The 21,326-nt window shown below is 23.1% G+C and overlaps 1 protein-coding gene across 1 annotated transcript in view; it reads right to left on the bottom strand.

The window, feature by feature from the left end:
• Nucleotides 1-21,326, bottom strand: part of LOC111641544 (FERM, ARHGEF and pleckstrin domain-containing protein 2-like) — a 78,388-nt gene that overhangs the window by 41,525 nt on the left and 15,537 nt on the right. The window contains exon 5 of the mRNA XM_023387721.1: nt 20,807-21,210. Coding sequence (XP_023243489.1) covers nt 20,807-21,210 — 404 coding nt within the window. The remainder of the gene's footprint in view (nt 1-20,806; nt 21,211-21,326) is intronic.

The raw sequence follows: 21,326 nt of genomic DNA, 5'->3' as shown, positions 1-21,326 counted from the left end.
AATGGATTATTACATGACTATTTATTATTCAAAACTAGTATAAATTTATCAAAAAAAAAATATATATTAACTTTGCACTAAACAAGATCTTCATTTTATGTAAATAACTTGATAACCAATAAGGATTAATTTCAATTTTAAAATTTTTGGGAAATCAGTATTAAATTCAAACAAAAATTAGAAAAAAAATATTATAAACAAGAAGATAACAAGTAGATATCTTAGATAAGTTAAATGTAGATAATGTAGATAAGTTAAATGAAACTATACATATATAAAATATTCTCAAAACCCATTGCCATAATGCATCGGACATTTAAGTTAAATGAAACTAAACAACATTTACAAAACAATGAGATAATCAAAAATTTAGACTATTTGCAGTTAGTATTTTAATTGAATTGGTCCACAGTTTTTTTATTTTAGAATTTTTTTACTAATCTAATTAAAACAGATTTATTGAAGTATAAATTTTATCAATTCTTAAAATGTATATTATGTTTAAAGCAATAATTTTAAGAGAAATTAACTAATTTTGATATTTTAACATTTTCTAATAATTAAAGGTTTTAAAATTAAATACTTTTTATTGTTAAGGATTTATAAATTTATGAACTGTAAATCTGGAGTCTAGCCACTTGAATGAAGTCATAATTTTATTACATTAAACACTTTTCTTTCAAATTATAAAATAATAATAATTGTATCATATTGTATTAAAAAAAATTGATAAATAAATAAATTTGAATTTATGAGAGACATTACCATTTTAAGTTGTAATAAAACTGACTTCACTAATAAGGCTTGACTCAAATAGTTTTTGCTAACTATTGATAAATAATCTGTAAGGAGAAATATAAACATTTGATAGTTTGTTATAAGTATAGAAAAGCAATTTTTTTAACATATAATTTTACAATTAGTATTAAAATTGCAATTGTCAATTAGCACCATTGGGAATCCTAATTACATAATCCAAATAACAGACTTTAAAAGAATTTTTAGTTTCTGTTCAATAGTTTTGTTTTTTAGTTAATATCTAATAACCAAATTGATATTTAGCAACAAGATAAAAATTTATTTATAAACAGAACATCGTGTTTTCTTTTTTCTTTGATTCTAAATAGATTATTGATTTATTAATTATTTTAAATGTTTTTTTTCAATAATGGAAATAATTAATCTTTGCATATTAATTATAGCTTATAGATATTTTATAAAAGATCTAGATCAAAAATTTTATGAAAAAATTTTATTGTAAATAAAAATTCTACATAGAATACAATTATGAACTATCAAAAATTCATCATTCAATTGTTACATATAGTAAATTTCAAACAAAAAATATACATAAATAAAAAATTACCCAGAGACAAAGATTACTTAACTATAAAATAACTTCTTCAAAAATACAGTAATTATAATATTACATGATATTATAAATTTCACTAATGAGATCAATAAAAATACATTATACCAGCAATCAACACATTTAATATTTTATAATTCAATATATGAAAACTTCATATTCTATATGTTTAAAACATTTTATCAAATTTACATTGTTAACAAATATCAACTGATTAAGTAACATTGTTATTTTTATTTAAATAGATTTTAAAAACTATAATATGCTTGATTGGTTTTTTTAAATATAAATTATTGTAAATTATTCCAAATTGAATATAATGAAATCATAGAAAAAAAATTAAAATTTTATTAAATATTATAAAAAATGAACCATTTCAGATAAAATAATAATACCAAAATATAGGTATCATCAATAAAAGTAGATAAATTTTAAAAAGTAAGGAATAGATAATGAAAATATTTCACTTATCAAATACACAATCAATTTCATCACTTTTAATTAATTCATATACTCTTAAACATAAATATAAAAATAATAATTATTATTTTTAAATAAACAAAATGCTACTGTACTTCAAATTATATTTTATTACCATTATTTTTAAAATGATTAGTTTGACAATGAAATTTTCAATTATATATATATATATTTAATAATAACTTTTTTAATAATACAGATCATACCATCAAGATTCTAATTTTAATATAAGTTTTAGTAATTTTTTTTTTCTTAATATTGATAATTAACATAGTCAATAGTATTACTTAATTATCTCAAAACAGAATTTAAGAAATATTTATTGCACTAAAATTTGAAATATTATTATAACATTTTAAACTGTCATATCAAATTAACATTTAGACTATAACAGTATTTAATTATATATTTAATGAATTTATTAAAATCTGTAAACATGTATCTGATTTCTTTTTAGCATGAGAAAGTTCACCAACTTTTATAAAGAAAACATTTTTACAAATAAATGCATTAGTATAGACTTTTTAACAACTATTTCCAATCAAATAATCAAAAAGTTTTAGAATACTTTTTAAAAAATTCAATTCGATTTACAGCAGACATCATTGCTTGCACATGTGTTAAAAAAACTAATTTTTAAATACATACATATATATATTTTTTTTTAATTATTGTTATAATATGTTCATTAATAAAAAGTCTACATTACACATAATAAAATCATAGCATTTCTTCTGTTTTCATTACAAATAAACCTTTTTTTTCTTATAAAAACTACTTTTAATTTAATGCATTTTGAAAGAAATCTTTTTTTAATCTGCATCATAATATATTTTAAAAAATAGATCCATTTAACTTAATTTCAATTATTATGAACGATGCTTGTTTATTTTTATAATATTTTCAATTATTTATATATATATATATGATATGATAAACATTAATTCTACCAAACTGTTGAAAATTTTATCAATTAACATTAACTAGTTATCTAAATATATTTTTTAGTTTAATTAGATTATTTTCAAAATAGTATAATACCAGTTTACAAACTTTATATGCTATTAACAGACAAATCTGCATTCATTGCTTAACTTTTCAACATTATTGAAAATATATTCATTTTTTGTAAAATTTAAAATCAATTACATTTTCATATTAAAAAAATATACTTTAACAAAATATAAAAATAAACAAATTCTATAAGAAATTTATTAAAAACTATTCTATTTTGTAGTATTTATAAAATCTGTGATCATAATATTTAAATATATTGTAATTGGAATAAAGTCTTTAAAATTATTATTAGAATAAATTATTTTAATATTTAATTGAAGATATTATCAGTTATTAAATACTACACATTTAGACTAGTAATTTTTAATGTTTTTTATTTTATATGTGTGTATATATATATATAATTATTGTATTTGACTAATATTAATGCACTAACTAGCAAGCAATAAAAAAAAATTACAAATATAAAAATTTCATTTAAAGATATAAAAATTTATCTTTGTTACAATATATTTATTACATAAAATCATATTGACTAAATAATAATGAATATTTTATTTTGGATTTTGAAAGAATTAAACTCTTTTAACTCTATTTTTTCAAAATAAAATAATTCTCATTATATTTATAGTTAAAAAAAACTTTGAAAATATATGAAAAAGTAACAAGGAAGTTGCAAATAGAAATTTTGTATATTTCTTTGTAATGTTTCACATGTTTCAAGTCAATAAAACTTACTATACTATAAATTTTATTTTATAACTTTGAGTTTAATATTAATTTAATACTTTAAAAATTTTATGCACAGAATAAATCAATCTATTTTCTAAAATATTCAAAAAATTAATTTTTTCATGATATGTACAGTACATTTTTATTTTTATTTTTTTAAATATCTTAAAGTTACTCAACTTAAAGGCCCCAAACATATCTAACATTCATTCATGGAGATAAAGTGGAATGTAAAATACAATTTTATTTATTTGATAAAAATATTATATTACAAATATATTTTTCATCATAATATTTAGATAAGTATCATTTTATAAACAAAATTTACAATCTGTATATTTTAATTGCTACACAAATTGATTTCTAATATTTTTTGATACTTTTTCATTTATCATTTGTTTAATCTTAAAATTCTGTATTGTCTGATAATTATGTTCCATTTCCAAAGTTTATAAACTTCATAAAATAGACCAAAACACAATTCCACAATTTTATATAAACAGCAAATTAAAAGTATCAGTTACTAGAGTACATTAAATCAATATTTTAAAAAAAATCAGTTTTTAGTATATTAAATTTATGATTCAAATAAATTGATCATTGCTGTTTGTTACTTATATGTATTTGATATAATTTTCCATATTTTTGAGTCTACATTCCTGAGAAAGATAGAAAATAGTTTTTCATTAGAATCAACAAATGATGTAATAACTGGCACCATTTTGCAAACTAAGTAAATTGATTTTTCAAAGAACAAATGTATTTATTTTAAAAGAAATTATTTTCAATCTATTTTTGGTCACCTTTAGGTTGAAATTGCAAATGTTTGAAAGTGGAACATTCATTAGGAAGTGAACATTTGCAATTTTAAACTAAAGATGACTTAAAATACCGTATATTCCGACATATAAGATAATTTTTGAACCCAGGAAAATCTTCTCAAAAGTCGGGGTCGTCTTATACGCCGGATGTTGTCTTATAGGGCGAGTGCTGCCGGCCGGGATGCCCAGGGTATGGATAGAGATAGAGTGGTGCTGTGCCCAGAAAAACATGCATCTTTCGCCCATCCAGCCCACCCTTGTATGTATCCTATTACCGTACCTCTTTCTCTGCCTCTCAGATCTCACTCCTGAAGACTGCAGTGAAGCAGTGCAGGCATGCAAGTGTGAGATCTGAGAGGCACAGGAGGTGGTACAGTAATAGAATACAAGGGCGGGCCGGTATAAAAATGTCCAACAGTCAAGTATATCCCAAACTCTATATTTTAACTGTAAAAGTCGAAGGTCGTCTTATACACCGAAATATACGGTAGGTCAAAAATGTTTCTTTTCTAATAAACAAATTTACCTTCCAGAAGAAAGTAGTTTCATTTTTATAGTTTACAACTGAATTTCCAATTAAGATATCTTCCTACATTTTCAGAAACCTGTTCATGGATATGATACAGAAATATGGACACTGACTTTCTTTCCATTTATCAATATTATAATTAATTTCCCAAAAATTTTAGAATAAGTACTATATAAAAAAAAAAATTGTATTTTCAATATTTTCTTAGATGAACTGAATATCAGTAAATATGTACTTCCTCAAATTTGTACTCAGTTTAGAGTATGAAATAAAATGAGTTAAGATCATAAATGTTTAATTAAGAAATATTAAAAAAAATCACAACACACTAATAAATTCAAAATGTCATATAAAAAAATGTTTAGAAAATTCAAAGAAGAAAATTTTTAATAATAAAACAAGGATTCCAATGAATAAAAAAATAACAAAATCAATATAGAAATCAGATTAATTTCCATAATTTTGAAATCTATACAATTTGAAAATTTCAAAACTTTCAACTGTGTCTGATTTAAAAATATTAAAAAAACTACATGAACTCTGACTGAAAACTGAATATAGTATATTTATCCTGACATTTTTAAACTAAATTACTTATTATGCATTTTATAAATCTAATTAGTTGTTTAAATTTTTAATACTTCAAAATTCTAAATAAATATTTTTCCAAATTTTAATTATATTTGCATAAAAGAGCAATTTAATCAATATCAAATAAAATTAGATATAATTCATCAATTCATAAAAGTAAAATATGAAAAGATTTGATGTTATTGAATTTCCATTTAAGGATAAATTTACAATTTACAACAAGTATATCAAAAATATTAAAAAAAAAAAAAATTTGAAAAGATTTCTAAAATTTTTATTTAAAAAACTGCATATGTTTATTTTCTCTGCAATATTCTGTATAGCTGGGAAGAGATTGTTCTAAAAAATAACCGATATTTTTCAAGTGTTCTGAACACAGTTTGACTAGCTTTATGTGAATACACACACACACAAGTATATGTAGATCTTTGATCAATTAAACACATCTTATATGCATGCAAATGTAAAAAGGCCTAATGTAAAAAATAAAATAATATTTGCATAAAATATTTATCTTTACACAATGACATCTTTTAATTTTCAAGCAATCAAATTTTTTATTGACAAGTAACATTACATTTTTATATAAAAAGTATTGCACTAATTATCTGCATAATATCTTGTCAAACTTAGATATTAAATGAAAATTTTATATTTGACAGTGACTTAAGCTTTATCACTCATGTTGTAATATACACTTGGTTGGAAATGTAATAAATTATATTAATAATTAAACAAATATTATGTGTAACATTTAGAAATCTTTTTATTATTATTATTTTTTTTATAATAATCTACAGGATATTTCATGAATATGATCATAATTTTGAAAATAGATTCCTTACATGAACACAAATTTAAAATATCATATAAATATTATGTCCAATTCGGACATAATATTTATATGATTTATATGATTTATATGATTTATATTTATATGATATTTATATGATAAATATTATGTCCAATTCGGACATAATATTTATATGATAATCATTATGCAGATACACAATAGTGATTGATCAACAACCAACTGACCAAAACCCAACTTTCTTAGAAGACACTGAATACATTTCATCACATGTACTGTCAATTTGAGGGACTCCATCACATTTCTCAGAGGTTGCAACAATTTCTAGGCAGAATTCTTTCTGCACAGATGTACAGAAAATTGATTGGTTATGTAACAGACATAACTGATTAGTAAAGTCACAACTTCACACTAATGGATTTTTGTATGTGGAAGAAATCACATGAAACCTGACAAAAAAGGGCAAAAAATTGTACAGTGTCTTTTCAGAAGTTTCTGAGCACAAGAAGAGTGGGAATTACATACACCATTATGGGTTCAGTTCTCCTGACAGAAAACTGAGCCCATAATTACATAACTGCACTTTTAATGTAGCTGTTTTATTTTTATTGGTATAAGACTATCCAAATTCTTGGGATTTTTTTTTGTTCCATACATCCCCTTCTATAATTTTGTATTTCATGACTATGTACTTGTAAATCAATCATATTTTCAGATGAAATTTTTAACTTGTTTTCAGTTATGGAATTATTCCTAAAATTATGACCATATATCACAGAGCACTCTGTATATCTATCATAATAAATTATTCTCAACAAACAATTTTAATAGTCAATTTTGATGATTTGCTTTAAAGCTATACTTCTAAAAATTGCATAAATATTAATAAAAAATTATTAATTAATGTTTATGTCTTTATGATAGTAAAAAAAAAAATTAGTTTTATTGTAGAACCAAACAAAGTGATGTTTAAACAATAAATATTTCTAATCTTTCAAATATTTAATCTATAATTGAATGCAGTTTAACTGTAAAACAATCCTAAGTTAAAAAACTTATACTATAAACTTATATTTGATATTGCAGATAATTCAAACTCAACTAATTTGACTAAGTTATATGTTTCTAATCCAATAATCATGCTTAGTAAATCATTTTCTAAAATATTCCAACTCTATAATAGTAAAAATCAAAGAAAATATTGAGTATCTAAAACTTAGAACAAACAATGATTATAATATTGCATATTATGTGTACACAGTATTTATCTCTTATGTGAAATAAAATGAAATCCTTATCATTAACTACACTAAATTTCATTTCTATCTTAAAATATTTATGTCTGTCTAACAGAATTTGCTGCATGATTTCATAAAGTAATAAAATAATGAGTATTTTAACTAATTAACTCTTTTAAAGATTTAAAAAACCACTTGATAGACTGGAATACAATTTAAGGCTTTTGGANAAAAAAAACTTTGAAAATATATGAAAAAGTAACAAGGAAGTTGCAAATAGAAATTTTGTATATTTCTTTGTAATGTTTCACATGTTTCAAGTCAATAAAACTTACTATACTATAAATTTTATTTTATAACTTTGAGTTTAATATTAATTTAATACTTTAAAAATTTTATGCACAGAATAAATCAATCTATTTTCTAAAATATTCAAAAAATTAATTTTTTCATGATATGTACAGTACATTTTTATTTTTATTTTTTTAAATATCTTAAAAGTTACTCAACTTAAAGGCCCCAAACATATCTAACATTCATTCATGGAGATAAAGTGGAATGTAAAATACAATTTTATTTATTTGATAAAAATATTATATTACAAATATATTTTTCATCATAATATTTAGATAAGTATCATTTTATAAACAAAATTTACAATCTGTATATTTTAATTGCTACACAAATTGATTTCTAATATTTTTTGATACTTTTTCATTTATCATTTGTTTAATCTTAAAATTCTGTATTGTCTGATAATTATGTTCCATTTCCAAAGTTTATAAACTTCATAAAATAGACCAAAACACAATTCCACAATTTTATATAAACAGCAAATTAAAAGTATCAGTTACTAGAGTACATTAAATCAATATTTTAAAAAAAATCAGTTTTTAGTATATTAAATTTATGATTCAAATAAATTGATCATTGCTGTTTGTTACTTATATGTATTTGATATAATTTTCCATATTTTTGAGTCTACATTCCTGAGAAAGATAGAAAATAGTTTTTCATTAGAATCAACAAATGATGTAATAACTGGCACCATTTTGCAAACTAAGTAAATTGATTTTTCAAAGAACAAATGTATTTATTTTAAAAGAAATTATTTTCAATCTATTTTTGGTCACCTTTAGGTTGAAATTGCAAATGTTTGAAAGTGGAACATTCATTAGGAAGTGAACATTTGCAATTTTAAACTAAAGATGACTTAAAATACCGTATATTCCGACATATAAGATAATTTTTGAACCCAGGAAAATCTTCTCAAAAGTCGGGGTCGTCTTATACGCCGGATGTTGTCTTATAGGGCGAGTGCTGCCGGCCGGGATGCCCAGGGTATGGATAGAGATAGAGTGGTGCTGTGCCCAGAAAAACACGCATCTTTCGCCCATCCAGCCCACCCTTGTATGTATCCTATTACCGTACCTCTTTCTCTGCCTCTCAGATCTCACTCCTGAAGACTGCAGTGAAGCAGTGCAGGCATGCAAGTGTGAGATCTGAGAGGCACAGGAGGTGGTACAGTAATAGAATACAAGGGCGGGCCGGTATAAAAATGTCCAACAGTCAAGTATATCCCAAACTCTATATTTTAACTGTAAAAGTCGAAGGTCGTCTTATACACCGAAATATACGGTAGGTCAAAAATGTTTCTTTTCTAATAAACAAATTTACCTTCCAGAAGAAAGTAGTTTCATTTTTATAGTTTACAACTGAATTTCCAATTAAGATATCTTCCTACATTTTCAGAAACCTGTTCATGGATATGATACAGAAATATGGACACTGACTTTCTTTCCATTTATCAATATTATAATTAATTTCCCAAAAATTTTAGAATAAGTACTATATAAAAAAAAAATTGTATTTTCAATATTTTCTTAGATGAACTGAATATCAGTAAATATGTACTTCCTCAAATTTGTACTCAGTTTAGAGTATGAAATAAAATGAGTTAAGATCATAAATGTTTAATTAAGAAATATTAAAAAAAAAAATTTGAAAAGATTTCTAAAATTTTTATTTAAAAAACTGCATATGTTTATTTTCTCTGCAATATTCTGTATAGCTGGGAAGAGATTGTTCTAAAAAATAACCGATATTTTTCAAGTGTTCTGAACACAGTTTGACTAGCTTTATGTGAATACACACACACACAAGTATATGTAGATCTTTGATCAATTAAACACATCTTATATGCATGCAAATGTAAAAAAGCCTAATGTAAAAAATAAAATAATATTTGCATAAAATATTTATCTTTACACAATGACATCTTTTAATTTTCAAGCAATCAAATTTTTTATTGACAAGTAACATTACATTTTTATATAAAAAGTATTGCACTAATTATCTGCATAATATCTTGTCAAACTTAGATATTAAATGAAAATTTTATATTTGACAGTGACTTAAGCTTTATCACTCATGTTGTAATATACACTTGNGACTTTCTTTCCATTTATCAATATTATAATTAATTTCCCAAAAATTTTAGAATAAGTACTATATAAAAAAAAAAATTGTATTTTCAATATTTTCTTAGATGAACTGAATATCAGTAAATATGTACTTCCTCAAATTTGTACTCAGTTTAGAGTATGAAATAAAATGAGTTAAGATCATAAATGTTTAATTAAGAAATATTAAAAAAAAAAATTTGAAAAGATTTCTAAAATTTTTATTTAAAAAACTGCATATGTTTATTTTCTCTGCAATATTCTGTATAGCTGGGAAGAGATTGTTCTAAAAAATAACCGATATTTTTCAAGTGTTCTGAACACAGTTTGACTAGCTTTATGTGAATACACACACACACAAGTATATGTAGATCTTTGATCAATTAAACACATCTTATATGCATGCAAATGTAAAAAAGCCTAATGTAAAAAATAAAATAATATTTGCATAAAATATTTATCTTTACACAATGACATCTTTTAATTTTCAAGCAATCAAATTTTTTATTGACAAGTAACATTACATTTTTATATAAAAAGTATTGCACTAATTATCTGCATAATATCTTGTCAAACTTAGATATTAAATGAAAATTTTATATTTGACAGTGACTTAAGCTTTATCACTCATGTTGTAATATACACTTGATTGGAAATGTAATAAATTATATTAATAATTAAACAAATATTATGTGTAACATTTAGAAATCTTTTTATTATTATTATTTTTTTTATAATAATCTACAGGATATTTCATGAATATGATCATAATTTTGAAAATAGATTCCTTACATGAACACAAATTTAAAATATCATATAAATATTATGTCCGAATTGGACATAATATTTATATGATAATCATTATGCAGATACACAATAGTGATTGATCAACAACCAACTGACCAAAACCCAACTTTCTTAGAAGACACTGAATACATTTCATCACATGTACTGTCAATTTGAGGGACTCCATCACATTTCTCAGAGGTTGCAACAATTTCTAGGCAGAATTCTTTCTGCACAGATGTACAGAAAATTGATTGGTTATGTAACAGACATAACTGATTAGTAAAGTCACAACTTCACACTAATGGATTTTTGTATGTGGAAGAAATCACATGAAACCTGACAAAAAAGGGCAAAAAATTGTACAGTGTCTTTTCAGAAGTTTCTGAGCACAAGAAGAGTGGGAATTACATACACCATTATGGGTTCAGTTCTCCTGACAGAAAACTGAGCCCATAATTACATAACTGCACTTTTAATGTAGCTGTTTTATTTTTATTGGTATAAGACTATCCAAATTCTTGGGATTTTTTTTTGTTCCATACATCCCCTTCTATAATTTTGTATTTCATGACTATGTACTTGTAAATCAATCATATTTTCAGATGAAATTTTTAACTTGTTTTCAGTTATGGAATTATTCCTAAAATTATGACCATATATCACAGAGCACTCTGTATATCTATCATAATAAATTATTCTCAACAAACAATTTTAATAGTCAATTTTGATGATTTGCTTTAAAGCTATACTTCTAAAAATTGCATAAATATTAATAAAAAATTATTAATTAATGTTTATGTCTTTATGATAGTAAAAAAAAAAAATTAGTTTTATTGTAGAACCAAACAAAGTGATGTTTAAACAATAAATATTTCTAATCTTTCAAATATTTAATCTATAATTGAATGCAGTTTAACTGTAAAACAATCCTAAGTTAAAAAACTTATACTATAAACTTATATTTGATATTGCAGATAATTCAAACTCAACTAATTTGACTAAGTTATATGTTTCTAATCCAATAATCATGCTTAGTAAATCATTTTCTAAAATATTCCAACTCTATAATAGTAAAAATCAAAGAAAATATTGAGTATCTAAAACTTAGAACAAACAATGATTATAATATTGCATATTATGTGTACACAGTATTTATCTCTTATGTGAAATAAAATGAAATCCTTATCATTAACTACACTAAATTTCATTTCTATCTTAAAATATTTATGTCTGTCTAACAGAATTTGCTGCATGATTTCATAAAGTAATAAAATAATGAGTATTTTAACTAATTAACTCTTTTAAAGATTTAAAAAACCACTTGATAGACTGGAATACAATTTAAGGCTTTTGGATTGAAGTGTTAACTCTTTCTATATATCAATTAAAACAGATACAGTTAAAAAGTTATCAATACAAATACATTAAATAAATCTAAATACTTTGAATGAGAAACTTCTATTAACTTAGTATTTTGCATTTTGCACCCATTTTTAAAGCCACATTCTGGTTTAGTTAATTTTTCCACAGATATATAATAAGAAAATTTCCATCACTATGATTTTATATTTAATTTAAAAACAAAATTTAAGAAATGAAAATAATAATAATTAACAAAATTATAGCTTAAACCTTTAAATGCCATATAAATTTCCTTTGTTATTTAAAAATCAAACTTACATAAAAATAAACCATAAATATCACAATTAACAATGCAGTGTATCTGAAAAACTTTTAATTGTAGAGAGTTATGTCCATTTATCACATGATGAAAGAAAAGGATAAAAGACAAAATGTTAATTATGGAATTTATAGTTTACTTTTAGGTAAAATTTCAGCTGCTGAATAATAAAGTTTACACAGCATTGAAATTTTATATTATAAATCTAAAATTATTACTATTATTATTATTTAACTAAAATTATAATGCTTAATTTGTGAGTCATTTATGTTTATACTATAATAAATTGTCATAGTGATGAAAATTGTTTATTGATATTATAAGTCTGTAGAATGATCAAAGCCTAAAATGGAATATACCTTTTGTAAATGAATATGATTTGTTAAAACTAAGCTTATGAACAAAATTTCAAGTAATAGAAATAATAATGCCATTTCTTTCAACAACTATGAATAAAAAAAAAATATAGTATATAAAAAAATATTTAAAAAATTAAATCCATTAATGTTTCCAATTTCTGAAAATCCAAATTTAGCACTAACTCACATTATTAAGATTTCTTTGAATCTTTTTTATGATCCTAGATTACTCTGTTTAATTGAAATTATCATTATATATGTAAAAATTAAATTTATCAAATCAACCAAATAATGAGTAGTTTAAAATCATATAATATACATCAACAGTACAATATATTTTATTGCCACATTAGAGTACTAATTCAATTTCAACACAAAAGTTCTTGTATGTATATTTATCAATAGTTATAGTATTGATAATTTTTTTAATGACCAATTTCATTTTTTAAGATTATTATTATTTTCCTTTTTCTCACTTCTCTAGATAACTCTTATCCTTAAATTATCATGACAATATTAGAATTTAAAATGAAAACTGATTTCCCATATATGGATTGAACGCTATACTATTATATAGAAAAATAAATTTCTACAGAAGAAACAAATCAATATCAAATCATATATAAATATTCATATTGTTAGTACAAACTATAAACATATAGTATGAAATCCTATATGGAGGTATCCAAAATTAAAAAACATACATTAGTATTCTTTTAGATGCAGAGAAAACAAAATCATATAAAAAGATATGCAGAAAAAAATTTTTTAAAAATAATAATGCATAGCTCATGTAAATATTTTCTATTTATTACTTAAAAAAGCTACAATCAATATCAGTGCAAAAAAAGTTATACTGATATTTTGATCATTTGAAAAATCAACTAACAATAACACTATAAAATTTGGACAATTCATTGGACCAAGATAAATTGTCTTTAAAGTAACAAAATAACTATTTCACTTAATAAATTAAAAAGAGGCAACCTTTGAGCAATTAAAACTTTATATAGTATTAAAATGAACATTTTCATTCTTATGAATGGACCTCTTCAGACACCAAAGATTCACATGACCGAAAACAAAATCTCAACTGTTTAAAAGTTGCATCTTTATAATTGACAAAATGTGTAAAATTTTTGAAAAAAGATTATTTTTTGGTGTGACTAATAATAAACATTGTTCAGTGTTTTATTATTAATAAAGTAAAAAGTAACCAATAATGTTTGTGTATTTTTATTGCAGATGACTTCATCTCTTAAAATTTCAATCTTGAAAGAAAGAAAGAAAGAAAGAAAAAAAAAAAAAAAAACTGAAAAAATAGGCAGTTAAATACATATGTGCAGTACATGATCAGAGAATCTCTCTGAAAACAGATCAGATTTAGTTCAAATAAAACATCATGTTTCTAATTTCACATAAGAACTTATACAGGTAGATAAATTTTTGATGCTATTTTAAAATGTAAACTTTTTATTTAATCATACTTAACATGTAAACAATTATTATAAAAATAACAGACTACAATGTCTGAAATGACAGCTAGTTGGTAAAATGACAAGCTACATAACAGAGTATCATGTAACATTTGTTTTAAAATTTATATTATTTACATCTTTGTGATAATGATCATCAAGAATAAATTCTGCAGCTGCAACTCTGGATATTCAAAACTTATACAAAAACCTTTGTTTTCAGTAAAAATGGTTTAATTACAAACATTTTCAGCCTTTTGTGTCTATTTTATCTGAAGATGGTCTTCAAAACGAGCAAAAAGTGTAATTAAACTGTTTTTGCTGTAAATAAAGGTTTTTGTGTGACTTTTCAATAATGCAATTTTTTACCTTCACATATTTATATTCTTCCATAAAAACTACAAAACCAATATGAATATTGTTAAAGAACCCATACTAGCATTATATGGTGACATCATATATACTTCCTTTAGAAGTCAGAAAAAATTCTCTCTTTCAAACATTTTCTGGAAATATATAATCTTGAAGAAACAATAAAAACAATCAATTAAAGTACAAATATTTAGTTAAATTATATACTATAGATTACAGAGATTAATCTTCTTAACTTAATTAGGGAGAAAGATTAAATGAATCTTTTAGCAAGTTTATCAAGGTTTCAGGAAATTCTAATTTTAAATTTGAATGAGTGGAAATAGTAAAACCTTAAATGTTTTTGAAACTCAATAATTATGACAAAACCGATAATCAGAACCCACTTATATTGTTTTTCTTCAATATTCATCTGGAGAATCATCATCATAACAAAACTAAATAGATTTGAGTGCCCTATTACAACTTAAAATTATATAAATGTATGAATTTTAACATGATTAATGTGGTTTTAGGAAATAGACAGGCCAAAGTTTTACATAAGCTTACTGCACAGATGTCTTATCAATTAAAAAGAAAAAAAACAGGAAAAATATAAGCAAAGAACTAAAATTTATTATATAAATTATAAATCTGTATTCATAAATATAAAAGTAATATATCCCAGGTACCATACTGAAGAGGAAAAGAAAGTTTCCAAAACATATCTATGACAATTAATGAAATAAAGATGGTTTGACAAGGCAAGCATTGGTATAGATTGATGTTCCTTCTCTTCCTAATAAAATACATTGCAATATATCAAGTTACATACATTTAAACATCATTAAAAATTATAGTACTGTCATATTACTATAAACTACTCAAAAAAGACAACTACAATGTTAATAGAAACAGACAAACTACATAAAGAATTAATTTTAAAAAAGTATATATATATATATGTTTTTTTCTAATGTGTTTTACTAAAATTTCCTTAAAATAACATTGTAGATAATTTTTTATTAGCTAAAATTTTCTTATTTTCAACAGCTTTAAAATTAAGCTTTAAATACTGAACAGTTCAAATTTTAATAAACTCTAATTTACAACTCTTTAGGCAAAAAATATTTTCAGATCTATCTTCCGACTTCATCCTTAATCATTTATATTTAAAATTCAAAAATCTAAATGCAAAAGTTAATGATGATATGAATCTATGGGGTGTAGGCAGTGAATGAAATTTAGAGGTAGAAGAAAAGGAATAAAAAGAAAGAAAGAAAATACTAAAAAGCAGATAAAAGTTTTGAAGTAAATATACAGTACAATGCTTAGAATAATTAATGTAAAATTTTGAAATAAATAATAAATAGAATTTTCAAAAACAACAATTGTTGCATAGAATACTTAATTTAAATATTGAAGATTACATATATGCATAATGTATTTTAAAATTCTTATATTAATAGAGTTAAAACATCGTTTTTGTTATTAAAATTTTCATAAAAGTTTTGTTAATATTTGTCTTATTGTGAGTACTGAAGTTGGATTCTGAAAGATGTTGAAAAATAAACAGAATTGATTCCTTGAAAAGGGCCATAGTATTTTTAAGTTACGAATGAAGTTATAATGCTTTATCTAAATAATAATCTGTTCATGCTTACAAAATTTTACCAAATATCAACTGAAATAGCTTATAAAAAAATTACCCAAACATCTAAAGTCAGATTGTTTATGAGCTATATTAAATAGTCAAATTACAAAATTTGATTATTTAAAAATTAACACAATAATTTGGCATTAGATCTTTGGATAATTGAATATTGGGCTAATTTTTCCTCCTTTTTGTTAACTAACTCCTAAAATTCTTTCATTCCCAGTGGAGCAAAGACAAAAAATATATTTAATTTTAGAGTATGTTCCAAATTACTGAAAATAAAATACAATAATAAAAATCTGAAAGTTTTCATTAGATTGTAGAAATTAATGTTTAAAAAGTATATTGCTTCAGGTTTCAAATAATTATCCTAATTTGACTTATAACTGTCAGTTTATGCAGAGTATTATGTCAGTATTCACTCAATAATTCAGATCTCATTCAAAAAAAACATTAATTTTTTTTTTATATCTTTTAACTAATTTAGTATTTATCAAAATTTAACAGACTTAAAATTATCATCATTGATAATATTATAAAATAAGAATTAGAAATAAATGAATTAAACAAAAAACAAAAAATACTAACTTATACTGGCACAACATATACCTTCAGATGATAAAGTATCAATGCTTGTCATCAGTGCTGAAATCTTAAATTTCTGCTTTGTGTATATAAATATTGGAATAAAAATTAAGAAAATGAAAAACATAAGTTTTTACATATTTCTTTTATATAGCCAAACCTGTCTAAAGTCATCCTCTGTAACATTACACCTCTTAAGACACTCAAAATAAATTATCCCAATTTAAGCCATAAATAAATCAATTATGCTAAAATCAAACCTCCATTAAGTCATTTCTTATGCTTGTCTATGCAATACAATATTATATAAAAGTCATGCTTGACAGAACCAGCAGTCATCATTATACAAATTAGTTTTAATTTCATTTTTTAAATCTTAAATATTTCATCAGTGTAACTATAAATATTTTTAGCCACATTGATTATAAAATAGTTTTTATAAATAATATTTTATTAAGCTACTATACTTCAGATATAGGAAAGAAAGATGATAATCATATATTATCATCTTAGGACTAAAAAAAAAAGTTACTTCAGCAGAAGCACAGATGAACTGCATCCAAAGCAACAAATAAATTTAAATTCTCAGTTTCCTTTCATATTTCTACAACATGCAAAAACCTACTGGTGATTCAAAAAATAGACATGTTTAAAAGAAACACGCAACTTGTATCTCAAAAACTAAATGGCCAATTGCTTGAAATAGTTCCAAAAGCATAAAAATTAATTAATGATTTGATGATCATTGAAAAATAACCAAATATGCTGAACATTCAACAACACATTTTTTCCATTGGTGGCTTCATAGTTTTAAGCAACAATGACATATTAATCAAACCAACCTCATGGTATATCAACATCTACTTCTAATAGTGATAACCATAGGGATATACAAATGTTAACTGAAAAGATCGTAAGTTGCAAGCTTGAAGATGTTTATAATTTTGAAACAGTAACGCTCAAAAAAATATTAGTTATTTCAAGTAGCTAGAAAAGATTAGTGATAAGGTTTTATCTTTAAATAAAATCAAAAATATAATTAAAAATAAAAATGATGAAACTAACACCTATGTGCAATTTCCAGCAAATAACTGTAAAGTTCTAATGTTTTCTGCCACTATTTAGAGACCCTCATCAGGAATAAAATAAAAAAACAAAATCAGTTCATTCCATGGAAAATAACATTATGTTTAAAACAGAAATTCTAATTAAAACTAATTACTTTTGCTCTTTAAAGCAAATAAGTGTTTTGTAAACCACTTCTGTTGTATTTGTCTATTATTAAAATGTTTGTTAAAAGTTATTTATTATTAGCTGTATTTAAATTTAAAACACTTTGAGTTCCCTCAATAAACTCAATTTTTCTGAAGTCCCAAACTCAAAACTTTTAGTCCCAAAGTTATTTTTTTTATAGACAGGTCTGACTATACATATTTTTTATAAGTACCAAAGAATAATCAATATAAGTAACTAATAAAGTATTCACTATAACAAAATTATGCTTTAATATTTTTTTACTTTCTATAAATTTTTAAAATTTATCTTTACATATTTTTAAGGTAATAAAATTATTATTGAACAAAATACTTAAAATTATTTCAAATTAAATTGCATTTCAACATTTAAATAAATAATTAAAAAATTCTAGATCTTTTAATTATTAAAGCAATCTTATGGTCCCATTAATGCAATTGTCTGCCATTCTAACAATCTAACAGAAAAAAAATTCAGATACATTCTTATAATTAATACAAAACTAATATCACTAAAATACAAAATGACTATAGAAACATTTTTATTATCCAATTCTAATATATTCAAATATAAATAATACATTTAAAATAAAAAAATTAACTTTATAAATCACTAATGAGAAAATTGAATAATAATAATATAAATTGAGCAATTGTCAACTTTTAGAATAAGTACTATCAATTTACAGTTCACAAATATCTTTAAAATTTTTACTGATATTTATACTTAAAGCATTTATAATTGTTTTAATACTGATATTTAAAAAAAAATTGATATATTATTGACATATATTGAATATAAAAGCAGTGAGATCAGAAAATTAAAAATTTATTATTTTAAAGTAATATATCAAATTTTATGATATATCTATCAGTTGACAATAAAAATATTGACATCCACATAATGTTAAAAGAACATATACAATTTCAAACTAATTAAAATAATTGGAAGCATCAATATTCAGAGATTAATATTAATATAAATTGTATAGAAAAAGCATTTAATTTTAAAACAAATTTATAAAAGTAAAAATAAAATATAATATGTTAAAATTTTGTATATCTTTCAATTTATCTATTGTTGTTTTATAATTTCATGATTTATTTAATTTAAAAGAGAGAAATTCATATCTTCATTATTTTTCAAATGATTAAGACCTTGAAAGAATTAACTTTTATGTATTATATAAAATAGAATAACCTATTGCCCAATTAAAATAACTACTTATTTTAAATTTATTATTCAATAGAAAATTTTTATCATCAAATTTAAAACAAGAATTATATTTCTAAATTTTAAATCTTCCATAACTTTTATTAATAGTTAATTATTACTCATTAAATTTTTAAAAATTTCTTTTACCAGTGTCCACTTAAAAAATCATTCAGCTAATACTATAAAGCATCAATTTCAAAATATAATAATACTAAATACAAGAGAAAATTTTCTCTATCATGATATTTACAAAATTTAAATCAATCATTTGAATTTGTTTCTTCAATACTTCCCTCTTGTGAAAACTTGTAACAGGAATATGCATACTGATTATGAGGATTAATAATGTCTTCTGCACTCTGATTGATTTCAAGGAAGACAGTTTCTATATGACTTCTATTTTTTTCTTCTTCTTCAACTATAATATCTTCTTCATTGAGCACTAACAAGGTTTCTTGTAAATGAGAATTTTGTGGTTTTTGTAAATCAGATTTAATAGTTTGATCTTTTTCACTTGATTTAACAAACTGTACATCTTGATTCTGTAATATGCTTGGTGATGTAATTATTTCATTTTCTACAAAATTATTACTCTTTAATGTGTGGCTGGCATTATTACTTTGAATTAATAACTTTGTTTTATTTACAAAAGGTGTAAAACACATTTCTTCGTCAAATAAATAATGTGTTTCATTTTTTCTTGAATTTATTTCTTCTTGAGTATTATCCGATCTTAGTTTAAATGTAGAATTTTCAGACAATACTCCATCTTCTTTTTTTCTTTCTACAAAACTTTCTTTTCTGATTGATTTTTCTTCCATAACACTAATTTCATCTGTTTCAAAAATTTTCTTTTTACGTAACTGTTCAAAAATTTCCTTTTCTAATGAACCCTCTTCCATTGAATCATCTTGAGAAGAAAAACTTCCCATTGAAGGCAAGTGAAGTTTATGTACAAAATCTACTGTGTTATTGTATGTAGACACTGGTGAAGGTTTAGTTTCTTGGTTATTATCGCTATGTGTATTTAAACGATTTGCACGTGCATATAAATTTGGGCTTACCTGACCAGTAAGAGGATGGTCAACTTCTACTCTAATTCGCGATTGTTCTACTACTACTTTTGAATCTGTATCATTGTCTACGGATTCATTATTAAATTGTCTTCTATGCAATATATACCGAATATCACCATTTGTTGTTAAATCTGTTGATTCACTACTTTTATTTTCTTCTAATATAACTTCACCATTTATATTTAACATCCCACTATCCGTTTTGTCAACTAACTCTTTAATTAGGCCATTCCCCAATGGTGCTACTGACAATATTTTATCTGTTTGCCCTACATTTGTATTAACTAAAACATCAGAACTATATTGATTATTACTTTCAACTGAAACTGCTTCCTTTTCTTCTAAATGATAAGAATCATGTGAAATGTTATCATCTGTATCTTGACCTAGATAATCTGGACTACGAAGTCCACCTCCATCATCATCTAACTCAGGAGACTCATGTTGTAGATTTTCTTGTTCTATATGATCTTCATTATTTTTATCATGCATATTTCCATTGGTGGTTCCAATTATACCATCAGAAAGAGAAAATGGTGAAGGTGGTTCAGAATGGGATAATGGTTTAGTTTTGGTTTCATTGCATTCTTCATTTGGTGGTAAAGCTACTGATCCATATGACTGGCTAGTGGATATAGGAAGTAATGGTTGAGCTGATGCAGTATTTCCCATTTTCTGCATATCATCTGTTGTTCCTGAAACTCGCAGACTAACAGATCTGAAAAAAAATTATAAAAGATAGAATATAATATATCAATAAAAGAATTAATGTCAATTTTTTATGTAAAAAATTCTAATTACAGTAGAGTCTCGATTATTCGAGGTAAGTGAACT

The sequence above is a fragment of the Centruroides sculpturatus genome, unplaced genomic scaffold, assembly GCF_000671375.1.
Source record: "Centruroides sculpturatus isolate CEXI.00-Female unplaced genomic scaffold, Cexi_2.0 scaffold151, whole genome shotgun sequence".
In the NCBI taxonomy this organism is placed as follows: Eukaryota; Metazoa; Arthropoda; class Arachnida; order Scorpiones; family Buthidae; genus Centruroides; species Centruroides sculpturatus.
This window is presented reverse-complemented; position numbering and strand designations above follow the sequence as displayed.